The 18989-nt window shown below is 40.9% G+C and overlaps 2 protein-coding genes across 5 annotated transcripts; one reads left to right on the top strand and one right to left on the bottom strand.

The window, feature by feature from the left end:
- Positions 1-707: 707 nt before the first annotated feature.
- tmem120ab (transmembrane protein 120Ab) lies at positions 708-5563 on the bottom strand. The gene is made up of 12 exons (XM_080771649.1): positions 5449-5563; positions 4390-4511; positions 4176-4295; positions 3984-4043; positions 3663-3758; positions 3497-3586; positions 3163-3228; positions 2494-2555; positions 2252-2344; positions 1871-1935; positions 1385-1453; positions 708-835 (listed from the first exon to the last, which is right to left on the bottom strand). The coding sequence occupies exons 1-12, from the start codon at positions 5515-5517 to the stop codon at positions 719-721; spliced, it is 1029 nt and encodes a 342-aa protein (XP_080627775.1). The 5' UTR covers positions 5518-5563; the 3' UTR covers positions 708-718.
- A 926-nt stretch (positions 5564-6489) lies between these two features.
- gdpd1 (glycerophosphodiester phosphodiesterase domain containing 1) lies at positions 6490-18616 on the top strand. Of its 4 annotated transcripts, XR_013964592.1 has the most exons (12): positions 6490-6807; positions 8569-8707; positions 9136-9178; positions 10191-10326; positions 10854-10899; positions 11565-11686; positions 12377-12466; positions 13945-14078; positions 15454-15513; positions 16015-16066; positions 16221-17956; positions 18001-18616. XR_013964592.1 is itself a non-coding variant. In XM_080771983.1 (11 exons), exons 2-11 carry the CDS (start codon positions 8572-8574, stop codon positions 16353-16355), a joined length of 954 nt encoding a protein of 317 aa, XP_080628109.1. In that variant the 5' UTR covers positions 6490-6807; positions 8569-8571; the 3' UTR covers positions 16356-18616. The 4 variants fall into 4 exon arrangements, 3 of the variants coding, with proteins under 3 accessions (XP_080628109.1, XP_080628110.1, XP_080628111.1); XM_080771983.1 differs by having other exon boundaries at positions 16221-18616; XM_080771984.1 differs by lacking the exon at positions 18001-18616 and having other exon boundaries at positions 16015-16071; positions 16127-16261.
- The last annotated feature ends 373 nt before the right edge of the window (positions 18617-18989 follow it).

Genomic DNA, 18989 nt, shown 5'->3' with positions numbered 1-18989 from the left:
GCACTGGTCCCGTTTTTAGAGTCTTTGATATGACCCGGCCAAGGATTGAACCCCCGACCTCCCAGTCTCAGAGCTCTGGTATTTGATGAGTACTGGGACCTAAACGGTAACTTATTGAGGGACACTATAAATTGCAATGAATGTGGCCTAAATTGTTAAATGCTGTTGCAATGTGACCGCCTTACACTCGTACCCCCGACTGAACCCGATTAGCTGTTACTAGCCTGTCTGTCTTGCCTGGATGATGTTTGTGACCATGAGCTGGTTTATTTAGTAACTCCTATTTCATACAAAAGAAAAGGAGAAAAAAAACAGATCCATCAGTATCCATCCACTGCACATCATGTGTACACACAAATAAGGCAAGTCTGCAAAAGATAAAGTACACAATGAGCTTTGAGCTACCATTCTGCTCTTTGTAGAAGCTTCACAAGGGATTATTTTATTTCATACGAGTTAAAAGGTGTCGTCAAACAAAGTATGATTTCCCATGATGCACGTCCTCATTGGTTTATTTATGAGTTCTAATAACCGACAAATGTTTAAACTTAACCAGCAAAGATATTTATGGCAGAGTTAAAACAGCTGAGACAGAGAGAATTACATCCATACTAACATTAGGTCAACTATGAGAAAGTGATAATAAGCCTTGACCTGGGACAAAGTCATGACTCATGTGTGAATGACTTTTTGCTTAGTTTGGACATCCTGCTCCTCGTCACTGACTCTTTGGTTTCTCCTCACTTTTGTTCTTAACCTTGTGACGAACAACAGCAACAGTGGTGAAGAAGTTTCCCATGAACAGCATAAGGAAGCAGAGACCAGACACCAGAACCTGCAAAAGGTGTGTGTGTTGGGGTGGGGGGGGGGGGGGGGTGGGGGGGAGATACAATAGATTAAAACTGTGGTTCCCAAACCTTTCACCCCCATGACCCATAACAGAAATTAAGACATTCTCCCAGGACCCAAACTAGTGAAAATAACAGATACAGATCGGCTATTTTCACTAATTCATGAACAGTTTTGGGAATGTTTTGAAATGATTAAAAACCTTATGTAGGAAACAAAAACTAAGGGGACCATGACAATGTGTAGCCTGGGTTCCAGCACGATTTGCTGCGTTCAGCGGATTTGAAGATGTCACAATTCAGAATCACGGAACGCAGCGATTCAGGCTGGAACCCAGGCTAGACAATGTGTCTGCGGCTGCGCGGCCGCAGACACATTGTCTTGGGGCGCAAGACTACGCTCCATGGTCCGGACCCACTGTCACTGGGAAACAGTGGATTAAAAGTTACAGTGTATTTTCACCCATTATGTTTTCACTGTAATATTCTAGCACTGGTGGTGAATGCATAGGGGAAATAAACATTGAAAGACAGACCTGCCACTCTGGGCATTCTGGGAGTTGGGCCATTTTGTAGAGGGTCAGGCCAATGGAAAGTTGCCAGAACTGCAAGAAAAAAAAAATCGATTAATCGATCTGCTATCCATTAATTAACACTGGATTGGACATTTGTTTGAAAAGCCCCAGCAACAACATCAGAGCTGGGGGACCATAGAGAAGATGGTCAAAGACAGATGCAAGTGGAGAAACTTTATTTCTGGCCTATGCGCCAGCCGGCGTAATGGGGATAAGTAAGTAATTCAATTACCTTGATGTACAAATTAAACTTAAACTTAATTAAAGCTCTGGGTCCTATTATATTCTATGCATGACGATGCATTATTATTCCCCACTGACATAGCACTTTCTAGGGAAGAAGCCATACAATAGTGATTCAACAGATTTGAATACATGACTTGACAGAAAGAGGAAAAAAACATGAGTAAAGCCGAGACTCATGACAGCACCACATCACATACTCACATGACAAAAAAACAGGAAGGGTAAAAGGAAAGTCAGCCCTCGCCACATCCAGGACTGAAATCCCTCTGAAAAACAAAATGAAAAGCAGCTGAATGTTCGTCCCAGAATAGAAATGGTAGGGTATACTATATTGTCTGAGGGACCCCGGCCTCAGGGCACTACTAGGTCCACTAGTATTTCCCTCTACACCAAATCTTTTCAGAAATAGATGTACAAGCTTGTGAGCATGTACGGTAGGTTAGGGTTCATGAGGTTAAGTTTAAAGAAGAGGCTACAAAAGGAAGAGAATAAAACTCACTAATGTTCAATTTACATGAACAAAAGGAAAACAAATCAGTCTCTCAATTTGACAGTGTACACTGTACAGTACTCACTACTCACCCACTGTCAGGTCCATGTTGTGTCTCTCTCCAAGGGCTCGTAGTCTGTACAGGCAGCCACTCTGATAATAACACTGCAGACACTGGACAAAACCTGTGTTTCAAAATAAACACATGAAAACCCTACTAAAAAAACAAATACACGCAAAGTGTGTATGCAAAGAGGCAACTGGAAGAAGAATGAACTTTTAAGACTTTATTTTGAGGATAGGCACATTAAAGCATTATTCCAATTGACTTTACTTTGGTACAAAGAGTAGGCAAGGAACTGGTTCCTGAAAATCTTGTACGAGGTCCCATCAGGCCTAGGAGGAGGGGAAAAAAATGTTTTAATCCAGTAGCAAGCGTAAAATTCAAACAGTCTGCCATTGTTTTATAATAAAAACACACTTAATACAGAGCATGAGACTCTAGGGCAGGGTCTTCAACAATAGCTCAAGCAGGGGCCCCTGTATATTAAACTTATTTCCTTTTTTAGAAAGCCTTCCAAACAACTTAATAGGAGGCTTTCAAAATCAGCTCCTCATATTGAGCCAATTGTCTCATGTATGCATGTCTGTTGACAGATTTGAAACTTGGAAGTATTACGGTGACTGTGCATTAGTCCGACTTCCCCTTAGTCCGACTACGGTGTGGCCGGTTAAGACTCACTCTGTGGCCGGTTAAGACTCACCCCGTGGCGTCCACGTGCAGTCATGGTTAAGAGTCGGACTAATGAGTGTCGGACCAGTGCCACGTTACCAGTAGCCTGGTTTTCCTATGGGTTGAACCATAATGTTTTAATGTCTTTCATTATGTTGCGATGCTGGCTTCATAGATTTGTTTGACCGCACTGTGTGGTGTACACAGTGATGTGTAAAATAAACATACGTTTACAGGCCTATAGTGAAAGTGAACTGCTTTTAATCTTACCATGTTAGCATTACTCCAGACAAAAAAGCTGAAATGTAGTGATGGGCGACCCACCAGCCTTTGATTCTACAAGACAAAACATGTCCCATTAAAATATAATATATTATTCTTTCTTACATTCTATGCATTTAACTGATGACATAGTGCCAATAAAAATGGAAAACATACTGTACTGCAGTTAATGTACATGGAAAGCGTTTAGTGTAAGATGTAATGAACTGGTAGTTATGAACAATTGTCCCTTGTACATGCAAAGTGCTTTAAGCGGATTTATTACACTTTGTCATACGACTGTCAATAGTTGCAGTTGAATTAGAATAGTGGTTGAGCTGACCTGGACCCATTGGTGATGAGGATGCTTTCTCGGATCGTCAGAGTGCAATAGTACCACACGAGGAGAAAATTTAGGATCGAATCAACAGACCTATGATTAGGAAACAGTGACTGATAAGTATGGAGGAGCTGTTAAGACACTAAAAGCATAATTGTATTATTCTTACCTGTAGCTCACAAAGAAATAGCATATGAATGAGACGAGAAGCAGTAGAATAGTGAGGCACAGCTTGAATTTCTCATATTCATCTTTGTAGGCAAATCTGAGGACGTACAAATTTATATTAACCGAAGAAATTCTGAAAGCCTTTTCTTGGTTTTGTTCATTTATAGTATACTGTAATGCTAATTATTTTCATTATTCCATAACTTATGACAGTAATCATATTTTCATGTAGCTTATTGGGTTGTGCAGACCGGATAATAGCATGAAAAAAGACTAAAAAAGAAACAATGTTTTATGGAGCTTTTACCATTATGCCACTTACTTTGACGACTGGCTGAGAAGAGTTACATTTACATTTCCAAGGACCAGATTAAGATACAGTCTGTAATTTAAGATATTATATTTAAGACAAAGGCCACATCACACTCAGTAATAGAACATTTTGCAAACTTAAGACAAAGCAAAACAAAACAATTCTTCATGACAGTCTTTCCAATGCATTTGAAATCAGCACCCATTGTTCTTGCAGGGAAGGAAAGCCTCCATTTCAAAGAAAACATTCGGTCGTGTCTTCATGTTCTTCTTTATTTCATCTACGGTTTTGGATTCTTCTTCGGCAAGCCCTTTACTGCATCTGCATTTTTAATGAAAGAGCACACACAGAGTATGTTGATAACAGAAACGCCGATGTTATGTGTGTGTGATGTGTGTGTTTTTCAGACACCTACGCCATCTTCACCAACGCAGACATATCCTTCAGTCTTCTGCGTTGACGTGCAATAGTTGAAGAGCAACTCTTCTGCAGCTTGGAGATTTCATCCAATTTATGCAGATACACCCTGTGGCTCTCCTGGATAACAGAAATGTTAAGAGATTACCTCCATATCCCAATCAATGTTTAGCTTACATGGCATATTTCATTTGTAGGCATCATAACATGGCAACAGGTTTCAGTTTCTTTACAAAACAGGATTAAAACTACTTTATAATTTATAGTCCAGTTCTGGAGTATATTATTAGTCAGAGAGTTACAACAGTACACACACAGAGACAACCCAGCCCCCACATAGTGCACTAATACAGTTGCCAGAATTCCAGTTTTACAGCTAAATATTGGGGGTATTTCGTATTAATTTATGTAATTTTGGGGTACCCAGCCCCCCAAAAGAGAGAGACAGACAGACAGGTTAGGACATTACAGGCTTTATGGCTTTTCACAGCTACCACACAACACAGCATCATTCTGCAGTGCAGACAGCAGAGCAGAAGCAATGTTTTAACCATAATACTAAATATACAATAACTAAATGTGAATCTCACTTGAATTGGATTGCAATACTTTACAATTTAAAATCATACTGTAAATATATTTACAGTATATGAGGGGGCTGGTCAAGATCCAAACCAAGATACAAAGCCATGGTCAGGGTAATCAATTGTATATTTTGTCTGTGTGAGCCAGGAAAATAAATTCTGCAAACCACTCGTATATGTTTGTATCCTTCAGGACTTCTGTTTGGATGTATGGGTTGTCAAAGTGTTGCAACTCTAGATTCAACATATTTTAAAAATAAATCTAGTGTTGCAACAGTTGCATCTAGCAGTCCTCAATGCTTTGTAATTGTTCCCGTTTCAAAGAATTCACATACCCTAGTGGCCTAGTTTGTTTAATGGTCTTGAAGTTGAACCTATCCTCCTTTAATAGTTTTATATTTCTGAACTACTAACATTAGGTAACCAACAATAAAAACAGCAAATTACTGCCTGTCTAATGAAACCATTCTTACCTGAAGGTCATGATACTCTTCTTCAACACTTTTCCATTCCTCCAGGATGGTTGCTAAACCTCCAGACATGTTTCCAATTCCTCAATTGAAAAAGCTATTTTATTTTATTTTATCCAGTGTCAGGTCCAATAACTTGCCTATACTTCTTTGTAATGCTAGAACGGTTCTTAAAAAACACTAGAGACAATCAGTGCTATGGTGAAATATCAGTTATCAGCTGGGTGGTTCCATCTTAGCCTAGCTACCAATGGTTTATGACTGAGTGACCTTTGTACAAATGTGTCTGATTTTGACAGACTTGGACACATTGTTCTGGCCTATAACTTCATGCATCCGATGTTCTAGCTCATAGACTACGGTGAAAGCAGATCATAATCTTAATCCTACACAGATTAATCGTAAAAATGTAACATCATCACATCACCTTTGGCCTGCATGAGTCATATTATTCAATGTAGGCCTACCCTACTCTACATATCCAGTGTGACACAGGTGAAGCCAAGAGAACATTAGTTGTGGGTGTGTATCATTTAGGTATTCAGCTCTAGTCTGTGTCAGCTCCTACAAATAAACCACACCTATATTTAATGTTGTTATTATTACGTTCAGCTGTGTGTGTTTAGTTACCTGTCACAATGAACTCTGTTGCATATAGTTCCACTGCGTGTATAATAGCACACTCTAGTGGCACTATGGGAGTGGAACACTGGAACTAAATGCCTCACTGCATGGGCCGGCTATCCTTTTGCATTTTGCAGTTTAATAATAATACGGCTATGCGGATTTACACTGACTAGAGTGTGTCTGTTATTTAGTGTGAAATAAAAACGTCTGGGTTTCCGAGGCTACAGTGAGACAGACAAGCAGGATGATGCCATTGCCAATCATGCCATTATTATTCTGTTCATTTTGTAATTGGCGCATGCGCACACCGGTTTGACAGTTTGTGCTGTCATGCGCGCTGCTGTGCTGGTGCAGCCGATGATGATCTACAAGCTCACAACGCGTCGTAGCTCGACCGCGTTGTGAGCTTGTGGATCGTCTCTTTTCGGTGCACCGACTGACTGCACCCGGCGCTTGCGCGTAGCTTTCTGCTGTGCGTTCCGTTCCGTTGTGTGTACTGTCTGTCAATCTAATCATGTTACTTGATCTCATCTCATAAACGAACCTGGACACTGTGATCTCATATGGAACCGAAAGTAAAAAAGTCTGAGGAGGACTCCTCGAGCAGACCTATCAGGCTTCGCTCATTTCCTGTAGCCAGGTTAGCTCGCTAACGTCAAATAATAGTTTGCTGTACAGTAATTGTACATTAATTGCTAGCCTCTCTCTGCCTGGGTCGGTTTGAGTCAAGTTCAGGTAAGAAGAAGCTACTATAGTTGGTTAATATATAATATATTATAATATATTATTGATATTGAATGATCCATGGTGTTTCAAGACGTTCAGGGCAGTCGGTATCTGATCGTGTGTTCCTTCATTGCACCTGTCATCGTCATGTCAGACTCAGGACCATAGTTATTATATATGTCACTGGTCAGGACAGGTGTACTGTAGGTCAATCGTGGAGAATGATACTCCATTTACAGTGGTCATCATCATGTCCAGACAGTGTACCCGGTATATATATAATGTTAAAGACCACTTCAATGTGACATCGTGAACAAACCCTTTCTTTCGCGTAGTCTCCAGACCTGATTGACATAGGCCTACAGTACTATAGTACTGTATGTCAATCCGGTCAGGTCAGGTCAACGCGGACTCGGAGCTAAAGCCTATATTGCTTTTACTCCTGTATTTTGCCTGAATGCGTTATATTTAATATTTTCAATTGCTCTCATAAAATTGTTTAATAATAATAATAATTATTATTATTATTATTATCATCATCAGATTAAAGTCTTCATGATATTGTTTTAACTTTCAAGTTTCAAGGTTGGCTGATGTTAAAGATTTCAACAATCTGATTGATTGATTGATTGAAAGTTGTATTAACAGTTTGCAGAATGGTACAGTTCAATTAAAGTACAGGTCAATACAACATCTGCTAATAGGATAAAACCAGAAACGTGTCTTAGTCCTCCATTTTCAATTAATCAGAAGCACAATAATTGTATTAATTGTAATTGTATTTCTTATTTCCGGAGGTGGCCAGTGGATTCATTTACCACTTAACAGTTAATTGTTGACTGTTTGTTGTTTTTCAGCTAAATTCCAAATAGGGATAGGAATTATCGATTAATGCATTAATAGTTAATTGATAAGTTTTGATAAGCTTATCGATCGATTAACCGTTAGTTGATAAGCGCCGTTTTTGTAGAATCTTAATTTTGATCTAAGTCTACTGCTCTTAACATAAAAATCTACATTTTGCTGATACAGAAATAATACAAAAGGCATATTATATTCCTTCATCAAATAGTCCGGCAGTCGAGGTGGACGGGTGGAAAATTTTTATTGGCCTAAAATATTCTCTATATACTGTACATATATTCATGAATCCACTTGCTGACCGGCTGTCGGTATTGGGCAATTATTTTTATAGGGGTTTCTTGTGATGACCCTACCATTAACATCCTATGGCAGGCAAAATGTCAAACTTAAGCATGTAACATGTGAAACTAGGGGGGTTTCATGATTCTGAATCCATTCCAAGCATTAGTTTTGCACAAAATACACTCCTTGGGCTAAAAACAGCCATAGCCACTTCCCCATAATGTTTGACATGTCACATGCTACTTAAAGCATAAGGAAAGTTTGACATTTTTGACAATTTTGCCTGATGTTAATAAAAAATTCCAGCAAGTGAATTCATGAATGTATGTATATAGACAATTTTAGGCCAATAAAAAAGACTTATACCAAATTTCCCACTTTAAACAAAAGAAGCCTGTCGGCTGCCGGCACAAAAAATATTTATTTGACCATTGACGATACACGGCCAGGCAATGGCATCTTTGTATGTGCACGCCGTTCCTCGGCCACGCGCGCGCAGACAGCATTACATTCACAAAAAACCACCCAATGATAGAACCGCAACATTTTCGATGAATTACTATTAGTTATTAACTGTTTCTTAACGGCGATTAATCAGTTAACTATTAACATCCCTAATTCCAGATCATGTGTGCTGCACTGTACGTGTTCTCCACACTGACGGGCTATGTGCTCACCTCTGCTCTGCTGCTCAAATACCCTTCTCTTCTACACCGGAAGAAGCAGGCAGCGTTCCGCAGCAAGCATATTTCACACCGAGGAGGTCAGTTCGGCCGTATTAAATTAAAAAATGTAAAAGTTATGTTAAGACAGTATGTTAAAGGACAACTTTTTTTTTTTTTTACCACGGTTCAGGAGGATGCCATACTGTGTGTCATAGGCTCACTCTTCAGTTTGTCACCTTCACATTCAGTAGATCATGTCATATTTTGGCCATTTGTAATTACCTGGGGTCTAGTATAACTATAGTAAATAATAATAGAAGGAAATCACAGTTTTGTAAAAACAAAACATATTTAGTCACTTGTTTGAATGCCCCCGCCCCCCCTATCAAAACTGGCTAAAATCGCTAAAACTCATCTTTTACTTTCTATAATAACAACCTAAATCATGAACCTTGGTTGACAAAACCAAAGTTGTCCTTTAACGAGGAGGATTATGGGGAGATTAACGATTACTTTATTTCAAAAGGGGCAGGAGAAAATCTGGAGAACACCATGGCAGCTTTCAAGCAGTGAGTACAATCTTGTGTTTTACACTGCCTATGTATTAAGAAAGTATAGTTATAGACAGTTATGTGTACAGTATGTGTGTACCTATGGGTTTGTGTCAATTTTTTCATCTGTCAAGCATACAGTGCAAATGCAGAATCTCTGGTTACAGTATGGACTATGAACTATAACTCATTACATGATCTATGAACTGTAACTTATCACTTATATCTGTTTTATTATTATTATATCTGTTTTATTATTGCAGATCAATTTCCTAGACATCATCAAAGGTGGTGTGATTTTCTTATAGTTCTATGTTAATTTATTCCAATCATTGTTGGATTTAGTTCAGAAAAGGGGATATCTCTAGCTATTTACTAGAAAGAAAAAATACATTTTCAGGGAGAGATCTTATTCAATTATGAGAAAGAACTGGCCTGGGCCGTGGCTCAGCGGTCCAGGCACCTTGGCCGGTATTCCAGTCTGGCAGTGTGCCGTGGGCCTTTACTGCATGTCACTCCCCCATCTCTCAACCCCATTTCCTGTCAGCATACTGTCTGTCCCTCTATAAAAAATATAAAATAAAGGCGAAAGCCGCAAAAAAGAAGAAGAATATGAACTCATGCAGGATACAGGATAAAGAAGTGAAATTGAAGTGAAAAAATGTAAAATGACCACTGAGCAGACAAAATTTGATCTATAAAATTGAATCTGATACCTGATATACTGACTCAAACACAAAATAATTTCTGTATATTAAAGAGCTGGAGAGACAGAAGAGACCCCTGGCTGTTACTGAAGAGATGCTCTACACAGCAACGATTGGAATATAGAGCTTTTAACGTTTTAACAAAACCAAACAAAAGTCACTTTAATACATTACATCCCCTGATGCTGTACCACAATGGAATGGAATCACAAAAATGTTGATACAAAGTGTGTGTGTGTGTGTGTGTGTGTGTGTGTGTGTGTGTGTGTGTGTGTGTGTGTGTGTGTGTGTGTGTGCGACGTCGTGCATGCTGATTCATGCAGTGCAGTGGGTCTTGGCACAGAGATGCTAGAGTTGGACTGCCACCTGACCAAGGATGGACACGTGGTGGTGTCACATGACGCCAGCCTAACGAGGTCCACGGGCATCAGTTCCTACATCTCTGACGTGGCCTACGCTGTGAGTATAAGCAACCAAGTGTGTCCTACGACAGAGGAAAAATTTGCCGATCTACAAGCTCAAAATGCGTCGCACTGCGATGGGTTTTGAGCTTGTAGATCCTGAAAAGTAATTTTTTTAATTTAATTTCAAATGTCTTTCAAAGGCTTTTAATTATAGTTATGGTAACTTTATGAACTAAATACAAATACATTGGACATAAAAAAGACTGACATTTTAATACTACTCATTAAGCTATGGAGGCCGATTTAGATCAGGTTACTGCGTTCAGACTGAGGCGGATCTCCTGAAATCAGATTTGAAACCACCTCTGAATGTGGCTCAAGAAAAACAAAATCAGATTCCACGTGACATGTTTGTGCTTATTACTTATTTAAACAAATCATATTCCAATCTGGACGTGGCACAGATCTGCTTCAGGCTGGATTTGGCTGCCAGTGTACATGAGGCCTTAGTGTACATGAGGCCTTAGTGTACATGAGGCCTTAGTACTCTGCTTACATTGTTGTACTGTGTGCTGTTCGCAGGAGCTGCCCCCTTACCTTTGCAAGCTGGGCGTAACTTTCCAGAGGGGTGAGAATGCTAATGGCTATGCAGCCTGGCTCACAATAATAACATATAATACAAAGTGTTGTTGCCTACATCTTGATTTATGATGCATGCAAAAAAGTGTGAAACAGGCAGTCAGTAATGGGGAAACCGATTAAACTAGCTATATTTATCCTGCTAGATAAGTGATGTGAAATTATGTATGAGATTTTGATTGTACACATGTAACATGGAATGCACTTCCCATCAGAACTGCAGCCTCACTCCCAATCTTCCGTCGTAGTCTGAAAACTCACCTTTTCAGGCTCCATCATGGCCCGTAGCACTTACCCTAGCCCCTTAGATCGAACTTTATGTAGACTTAGATAGCATTTTATACAGACTTATAGCATGTTACCTAGACAGCACTAGAATTGCATTTCATTTAGTCATAGCACTTTATAGTATAGTATGTATACTATAGTTTCATTATATAGATATTCCACTGTTACGTTCTTAGCTTACGCATGTTTCAACTACTTTTTATGTATGTGATGTATTGCCATGCTTTCTGTTCTTGCTTATTGTAAATCGCTCTGGATTAAGAGCGTCTGCTAAATGCCTAAATTGTAAATTGTAACATTTATGACATTTATGAAGAACTTGAGTAAAATGATGTAATTATTCTTTGTGTGACCTTGCCCCTGCAGAGTGTTATTGTGAGGGTGGAGAGGACAAACACATGCCTCTGCTGAGCGATGTGTTTGAGGCCTTCCCCAACACCCCTGTCAACATTGACATCAAGGTCAACAATGACACACTCGTAAAGAAGGTGTGTGTGTGAGTGTGCGTGTGTGCGTGCGCTGTGTTAGTTCAGATTTTTGGACTTAAAGCTGTAGGAAATACTTGCCATTTATATAGTGGAACTATTTTTAGTGTCCAGTATCACTAGCCCAGGCCATCAGCAGCACAAAACAATAGTTCCATGTGACAGAGGGGTCAAAGTTGAAATAAAGTTGCACTATAATATAGTGCAACTTTCTTTCAACTTTGAACGTAGAAATAGATCAACAATACAAATGACTCCACAAAATCCACAGTGACCGCCACCAAATGCCCAGAACTACTTAATATTCAACAAACCAGACCAGAACTCCCACCACAGGACTCAATTTATACCTTTGCAACCACTATATTAATGGAAAGTATTTCCTACAGCTTTATGTCCAAAAATCTGAACTAACCCTTTAAGTTGCCTATACGCACAAGCTGTGATGCAGCAGGCTACATCTTGTGGTAGTGAGCGATAATGTTAAGTAACTGAAAAACATTTTTGAATTGTTAAAATAGCCAATCTACAAGCTCACAACGTGTCGATGTAGATTGGCTATTTTAACTATTCAAAAATGTTTTTCAAAATAGTAAAAAAGGCAAAGTAGTTTAGGTAGGGAGCGATAATGACAAAGGAGTGGTGTCTGTAATGAAGCTGCTGTACTAAATAATATGTGCTGTATATTTGCAGGTCTCTGACCTGGTCACTCAGTATAACCGAGAGCATCTGACTGTATGGGGAAATGTCAGCAACCAGGTTGTCAAGAAGTGTTACAAAGAGGTAAGTGAATGTACTGTAATGTGTAATGTGCCCTTACCCATATAGCATTTTGGGGAGAGACGTTTCCCCATCCGTATCCTGTATCTGAACATGCATTTATTAGTAGCCGGTGGTTCTCAAACAAAAACAAAGAAATGGAACCCAAATGGACCCATAGCGGTCCATTTGCTTCAACCCCTAAGCCTAGTGAACAAAACAGCGTTGGGAGAGAGTTGACTCAGAACACGGAAACTAGCGTGTAGCTGGGCTGTTGGTATAGTACTCAGCCATTCTGCAGCCACATACAGCCATGTTTGGTGACCAAGATTAGTCTATGTTTCACATAGTGAGGTGTTTAAACAGAGAGGTCACTCGTGGCTAATTTACGGGGGGCTACACTGGGGACGGAACGGAACCATACGCAGCTGGCTGCACCGACAATTCGTCCGTCCTGCGGGGAGTTCCGTATTTACAGTTTTTCTCCTCTGAAGGCGAGGTGAAGGTCTACGTCCCTGCGGACACATGGACAAATAGAGCAAAAAGATTCACAAGCAGTGCTTACGCACTTGATGCACACCACATAACAGCCGGGTTCCATTGATTGTAGCGGCAGCGTTGGTCAGCTGCTGTTTCAACCCTAAGGGGTTATATGGCAAGATTCCGCCTCTTGGAACTTTTAACAGTCCACCTACCCAGGTCAAATAAAAGCTGGGTCTGTGAAAAATGTGTGTATGTCTGTCAACACACTACTAAGTATAGAGCGTCGCAGTCCCGCCCCCTTTCAGAACGACGAGTGGCCCAGGAAATGATTCTCCATTAATTTTCTCCATAGGCTTTTCAAAAAGTATTTATATAAAGACGGTTACGCCGCGGACAAAGCCAACTCGGATCGTGACAAATCATGACAACAACCACAATATTTTATGCCGATCAAATAATTTGAAAGAAGAAAATAAAGGCAGGATACAACACTATTTATTTTATTTTTCTTCTATACTAATTATTTGATCGGCCCAAAACATTGTAATTATTGTCATGATTTGTCACGATCCGAGTTGGCTTTGTCCGCGGCGTAACCGTCTTTAAATAAATACTTTTTGAAAAGCCTATGGAGAAAATGAATGGAGAATCATTTCCTGGGCCACTCGTCGTTCTGAAAGGGGGCGGGACTGCGACGCTCTATATTGTAATATCTTAACAATTTCCAATGGAATGTTTTGCATCTACCGTGTACTGTTCTGTAAGAAGATTCTAATGCCAATGCCCTAATGCCATTGTGTTACTGGGCTCATGGCTCTAATGTGTCTAACTTCATGGAAATTGGATAATATCATCTCATATTATGATTTCTCATTATGACGAAGAATCTAAGTGTGTGTGTGTGTGTGTGTGTGTGTGTGTGTGTGTGTGTGTGTGTGTGTGTGTGTGTGTGTGCGTGTGTGCGTGTGTGCGTGCGTGCGTGCGTGCGTTCGTGCGCGTGTGCGTTCGTGCGTGTGTAGAATCCTCGTATCCCATTGTTGTTCAGCTTTACAAGAGTACTACAGCTATTAGGCCTCTTCTACACCGGCCTTCTACCCTTCGTCCCCCTCAAGGAGCAGTTTCTGGAGATCCCCATGCCTTCTATTTTCACCAAGTAAAGACACACTGTCCTCTTTTCTTATGAAGCAAATATTATCAAACGTTGTATTATGTGCAGAGATCATCAGAGGCTCTGGTAAAATTGCTTACTTTTACATAAATGTGAACAATTACCTGTCTCAAGCAAGTTTCAAGTCTATCTATCATACTGTATACTGACATGAATAGATAACCTTGGCTTCCAATCTAAAATTAACTACCACATGCTTTGCAATTTATTTTTACATACATTTCTACTGTGCCTTTGAGAAATACTATTGGATGCTCACCCCACTTTTCTAACTAATATTCCAGTATTTGGTTGAATTTGTACAATAGCCTGTATATAGACTACGTCCCTACAAAGTACGGTAACTATGCAAAGCAACAAACTGTTAAAAATGGTTTTACTGTTTGAACTGTAGCCAAATAGGTTATAGGTAGTAAGTGATATTTCACAAATTGCACTGCACCTGTATTTATGAGGTTATTGTCGTCGTATATCTTAGGGAATAAAAAGTTGTTACTGAACTTCATGGTTCTAGTGTAATAGTGGGCTACAGTGGGTAACGCAACACTCCACCAAGGCTAATCGGGAGATTATGGGCTGTATGTAACTCGCCAAGTAGTCTGCATGTGAAAACAGTTGGATAAAGGTCAGGGACTGTGTTACAAGGAGACCCATAGACCCAGGGTCACTCACACACACACACACACACACACACACACACACACACACACACACACACACACACACACACACACACACACACACACACACACACACACACACACACACACACACACACACACAACACTGATTATTATGTTCTGTGTGGCAACCGAATATGGGTCACTCACTAGGCGTATTTCAAGAGGGGCTAAACATACTGTACACAACAGGAATAGCCTTAAATTGACCTCCAAGTAAGTTGCTGTAGTGGACACAATACAAGATTTAAATTAATTTAGTACTACTCCTTCACTCTGCATTTTGAAAGCTGATCTCATAATTGCACAATTAAATGATTACCGTACAACATGCCCAATTGCCCATAAGTTCAAAAGGATAGTATGCACAGTACCAGACAGTGGATCAGACAAGTACCAGACAAGGATCAGATAGCCGATTATGCATGCTGCACTTTTGATAAAGATGAACCGATTTTGTTGCACCTTAATTGCACTTGTTGTTTGGGATAATTGCTTCATAACAACCAAGCATTTACATCTGCACATACTTTCTTTAAGGAATGTGCTTAAAAAACCTTGATTGGCGCTTGAGGTACAATCATGCTCTGTACATCTGTAAATGTCTGCGACAACAACGTTTTCCTTTTCCATGTGGAGTGATTTTCCTACTGTAGTAATTTCCTTACTGTATGTGACAGATTGAAGGATCCTGAAGCGATGGGCAAGAGTCAGCGAATCATCATCTGGTTAGCAGATGGGTAAGATACACACACACACGCGCACACCTGGCATCCCCATTTTGGGCATATCATCATTGGTGTAAATTGTTAGCATTCGTTATTCATCAGACCTCTGTAGCTGCACCATTACAGTGGGACATACCTAAGCCATATTACACGAGAGGGTGTGCTTTACCGTGATTATTGGCACGATAGTATTACTGCAGGAACGAGGCTTTAGTAGAGTTCCCGTAAGCAACGCCGAAGTGCCAATAATCTTGGTAAAGTACAGCCTCGAGTGTAATACTGCGATTATACAACAGTTACCCTTTAAACAAAACGGCAACTCAGTTTCATTGTAATTAAGATATTCAATAGGAATCCATATTTCATGCCAGATTTAGCCAATACGCACGTCAGGTGTGCTGATTTGAAGCACGGGCTACTTCAACTAATCAGATTCCTTCCTCGAAACGACCTGTTGTATAATCTGCTGTACTCACTGACGACTCCTTGCTAATTAATGTTTTTCAATTGCAGCCTGCTGATGAGGAAAGCTCTGTTTAACCATTTAACTGCCCGGGGAATCCAGGTAAGGCTGCTTTCATGACCTGTAGCCACCCTCACAATAATATAAAAAAACAAGATCAAGTCTACGCGGCGAGTCGGACAAACACACCGTCGGAAAACAATGACCCGCCTCCCAAGCGCCCATAATGACACATGTTCTGCATATCTGGTTTTAGGTATACATCTGGGTGCTGAATGACGAGGAGGACTTTCAGAGGGCGTTTGACTTGGGAGCCACGGGGGTTATGACAGATTATCCCACCAAGCTGAAAGACTTCCTAGAGAAGAATCCTATTTCTAAGCCTCAGTGACCTGCCAGTGCCAACCAACCCACCCCCCCTGGCCTTGACCTGCAATCCATTCTCCTGTGTGTCCACCTCACCACATTCCAGCTAGGGTATTTCCGTTGGCCCCTTTTCCACCGAAATAACTTTGGTTCTAGAACTGGTTCCGTTATAGATTCTTGGAACCTTGGTGATTCACAGAACCGGCGACCATTTTTTGGTTCCAGTTCTGTCAGTGGAACCGAACCGGTTCAACCCCGGTGGAAAAGGGGCCAGAAGCAGTAGGAATCAACGCTGCCCACACCCCACTGTGCTTTTTTTTCCTCGTGGAAACCTACCTACAGTATGGTGCAGTCCTTAGCACTGGCAAAACAACATTCAGTATTTTGAAACCTATGAATTCCCCAATAGGGCTGAGCCCGATTGACAGGCCTGTTGTGGGCTGGTGCCGGGTGCAGTACGTAGTTCAGACAAGTCATTGGTCCGACAGATGACAACCCACCTCATCTCCTAACCTAACCGTAACCGCAAGCACAGGAACAGACGCTAGTCTGACATGCGGATGAATGTCGGACTAATGCCCTGTCTGAAAAGCGTCCACCTCCCCCGGTGCCACAATCACCCCCCTAGTCTTTGGAGTGCGCCCTCACTCTTCATGCCGTGGACTGCCGCACCCGTCGTCCCTCATGAACCTCACGTGAGAATCTCACGCTCCACGTCCTGCCGACTACGCCAGATTATATTGATTCGCAGGGAGTGGGGATTGAACCCCGGTCTCCCACTCCGTCGCCAGACCGATGCACAACCTGTCGTGCCAACAGGGCTGAGCACGATTAGCAGGGCTGTTGTGTGCCGGGTCTAGTGCTGGGGGCACTACACTTGGTATGTAAGTATGTACATCTGTCCTTTACCTGCTGGGAAACTGGAATTTACCCTCAGAGGTGTTGATGGATTTGCTGTTGGCTGGTAGTACGCTCAGAGGAATGGACACCCATCCCTCACCCGCACCAAACACTTGGTGTCCGTCCCACATGGACACAGCACAGTCACGCCTGGGGTGAGTGGGTCAGCTGGAATTCATTCATGCAATAGAATGTAATAATACATGACCTTGTTCCACGGTACTGTTTTGACTATAAAGTGATGACAAGTGTAGACATTTTTATTGCCATTTCAAGATCACATGAGGATTATCAGATATGGTGTCTTGCATTTTATGAAGTGATGCATGGCTTATTGCTGTTGTTATTGTACTGCCATGAAGATATTGTTTAAACGTTTTGTTGCCTTTAATTAAAAACGAATTCACCTAAAGGCCTATTTTCGGTGATGAGGTGTTCACCTTATGAGGTGACCAACGAAAAGGTGGTCACAACTAAACTGCATCTATGCCGCATGTCATAACCTCTCCCTCCTTTCCTGTATCTCTCTCACCGTCACTATCGGAAATAAAGCCGCATTTTCTCAATTTCTTTAAGTAATAAATCCAATATTTTCGTCCTGACGTATAATTTATAATATCACTTCCAATTCCTAGTCCAAACACCATGTAGAGAGGCGGCTACAACAGAGGCACATTTACTACTACAGTCAAGTAACAAACATGTAGCAACTTAGCAAGTAGCAAAGTCTACAGTTCTGTTTTGTTGAACGTACAGTATGGACAGTCTAGTTATGTTTTGTTGAATGTACAGTATGGACAGTCTACAGTTCTGTTTTGTTGAACGTACAGTATTGACAGTACAGTTCTGTTTTGTTGAACGTACAGTATTGATATTTTACTACTTGTTGTACTTTATGTATAATGATGATGTACTTTTCCTGCCTTTAACCACCCTTAGCATCACGATTGGTGATGGAAGGCTGCATTCCAGCTCATTGGCGCCACACAGAGGCCCCTTTTCCACCAAATAAGAACTTTGCTTCTATGGTTCCATTCTAGATTATTGGAACCTCGGGTGCTTTCACAGAACCCGGTGTTCCAGTTCCGAACTTCCAACTTTTTATGATTCTGAACCGATTCATCTTCAGTGGAAAGAAACGCTCTGAACTGGTTCAATATTAGGCAGGGAAAAAAATAACCGAAGCTGTTCGAGCGCGGTGGAAAAGGGGCCTGAGAGAGTTGAGCTGTTTGGTTAGACACGACCACACCAGCACATGAGGTGGTCATTCACGGTCAGACAGTATAGCTCCAGTGGGAGCCGGTATTATCTTTTTTTTTATTAAAATGTTTGTTTCCGTTTTGTTCAGAATAAAAGCCCCTGGCCATTGTCCAGAGGGGGACTGCACTTGCCTGCCTGACTGGGTTTGGTCTTTCTTTGTGCAACCACACTGTTCTTCCCACCAACCTCTTCCTCTTGCCTTTACAGTATATAGACAGTAGGCCTATGTCGCGCACACACACACACACACACACACACACACACACACACACTGTGCATAGTTGTGAGCAAAAGTTGTACATACGTTTGTAAAGAACATGCATGATGCATGTCATGGCAGTTTTGACTTTCCAATAACTCTTATTTTTCTGTGATTGTTTGATTGGAGAAAATAAAAAAGTTTATTTTATTTTCATGAATTTATGATGGGTGGATGTAACAGTAACAGGAGTCTCCCTGTCTCTCCAGCTCTTTAATAAAACAGAAAATACATTTTCAG

The sequence above is a fragment of the Protomyctophum bolini genome (assembly GCF_963924005.1).
Source record: "Protomyctophum bolini genome assembly, chromosome: 9".
In the NCBI taxonomy this organism is placed as follows: Eukaryota; Metazoa; Chordata; class Actinopteri; order Myctophiformes; family Myctophidae; genus Protomyctophum; species Protomyctophum bolini.
The sequence above is the reverse complement of the archived record's forward strand: the minus strand, read 5'-3'. Positions and strand labels throughout refer to the sequence as shown.

Coding starts and splice junctions, on each gene's coding strand:
- tmem120ab (XM_080771649.1), bottom strand. CDS start 5,517: ATGTCTGGAGGTTTAGCAACCATCCTGGAGGAATGGAAAAGTGTTGAA. Junction 2,556..3,162: donor TCTGGAGTAATGCTAACATG/GTAAGATTAAAA, acceptor CCCTCCTCCTAG/GCCTGATGGGACCTCGTACA. Junction 1,454..1,870: donor CCTTCCTGTTTTTTTGTCAT/GTGAGTATGTGA, acceptor TTTTTCTTGCAG/TTCTGGCAACTTTCCATTGG.
- gdpd1 (XM_080771983.1), top strand. CDS start 8,572: ATGTGTGCTGCACTGTACGTGTTCTCCACACTGACGGGCTATGTGCTC. Junction 8,708..9,135: donor GCATATTTCACACCGAGGAG/GTCAGTTCGGCC, acceptor TTATTTCAAAAG/GGGCAGGAGAAAATCTGGAG. Junction 10,327..10,853: donor TCTCTGACGTGGCCTACGCT/GTGAGTATAAGC, acceptor TGCTGTTCGCAG/GAGCTGCCCCCTTACCTTTG.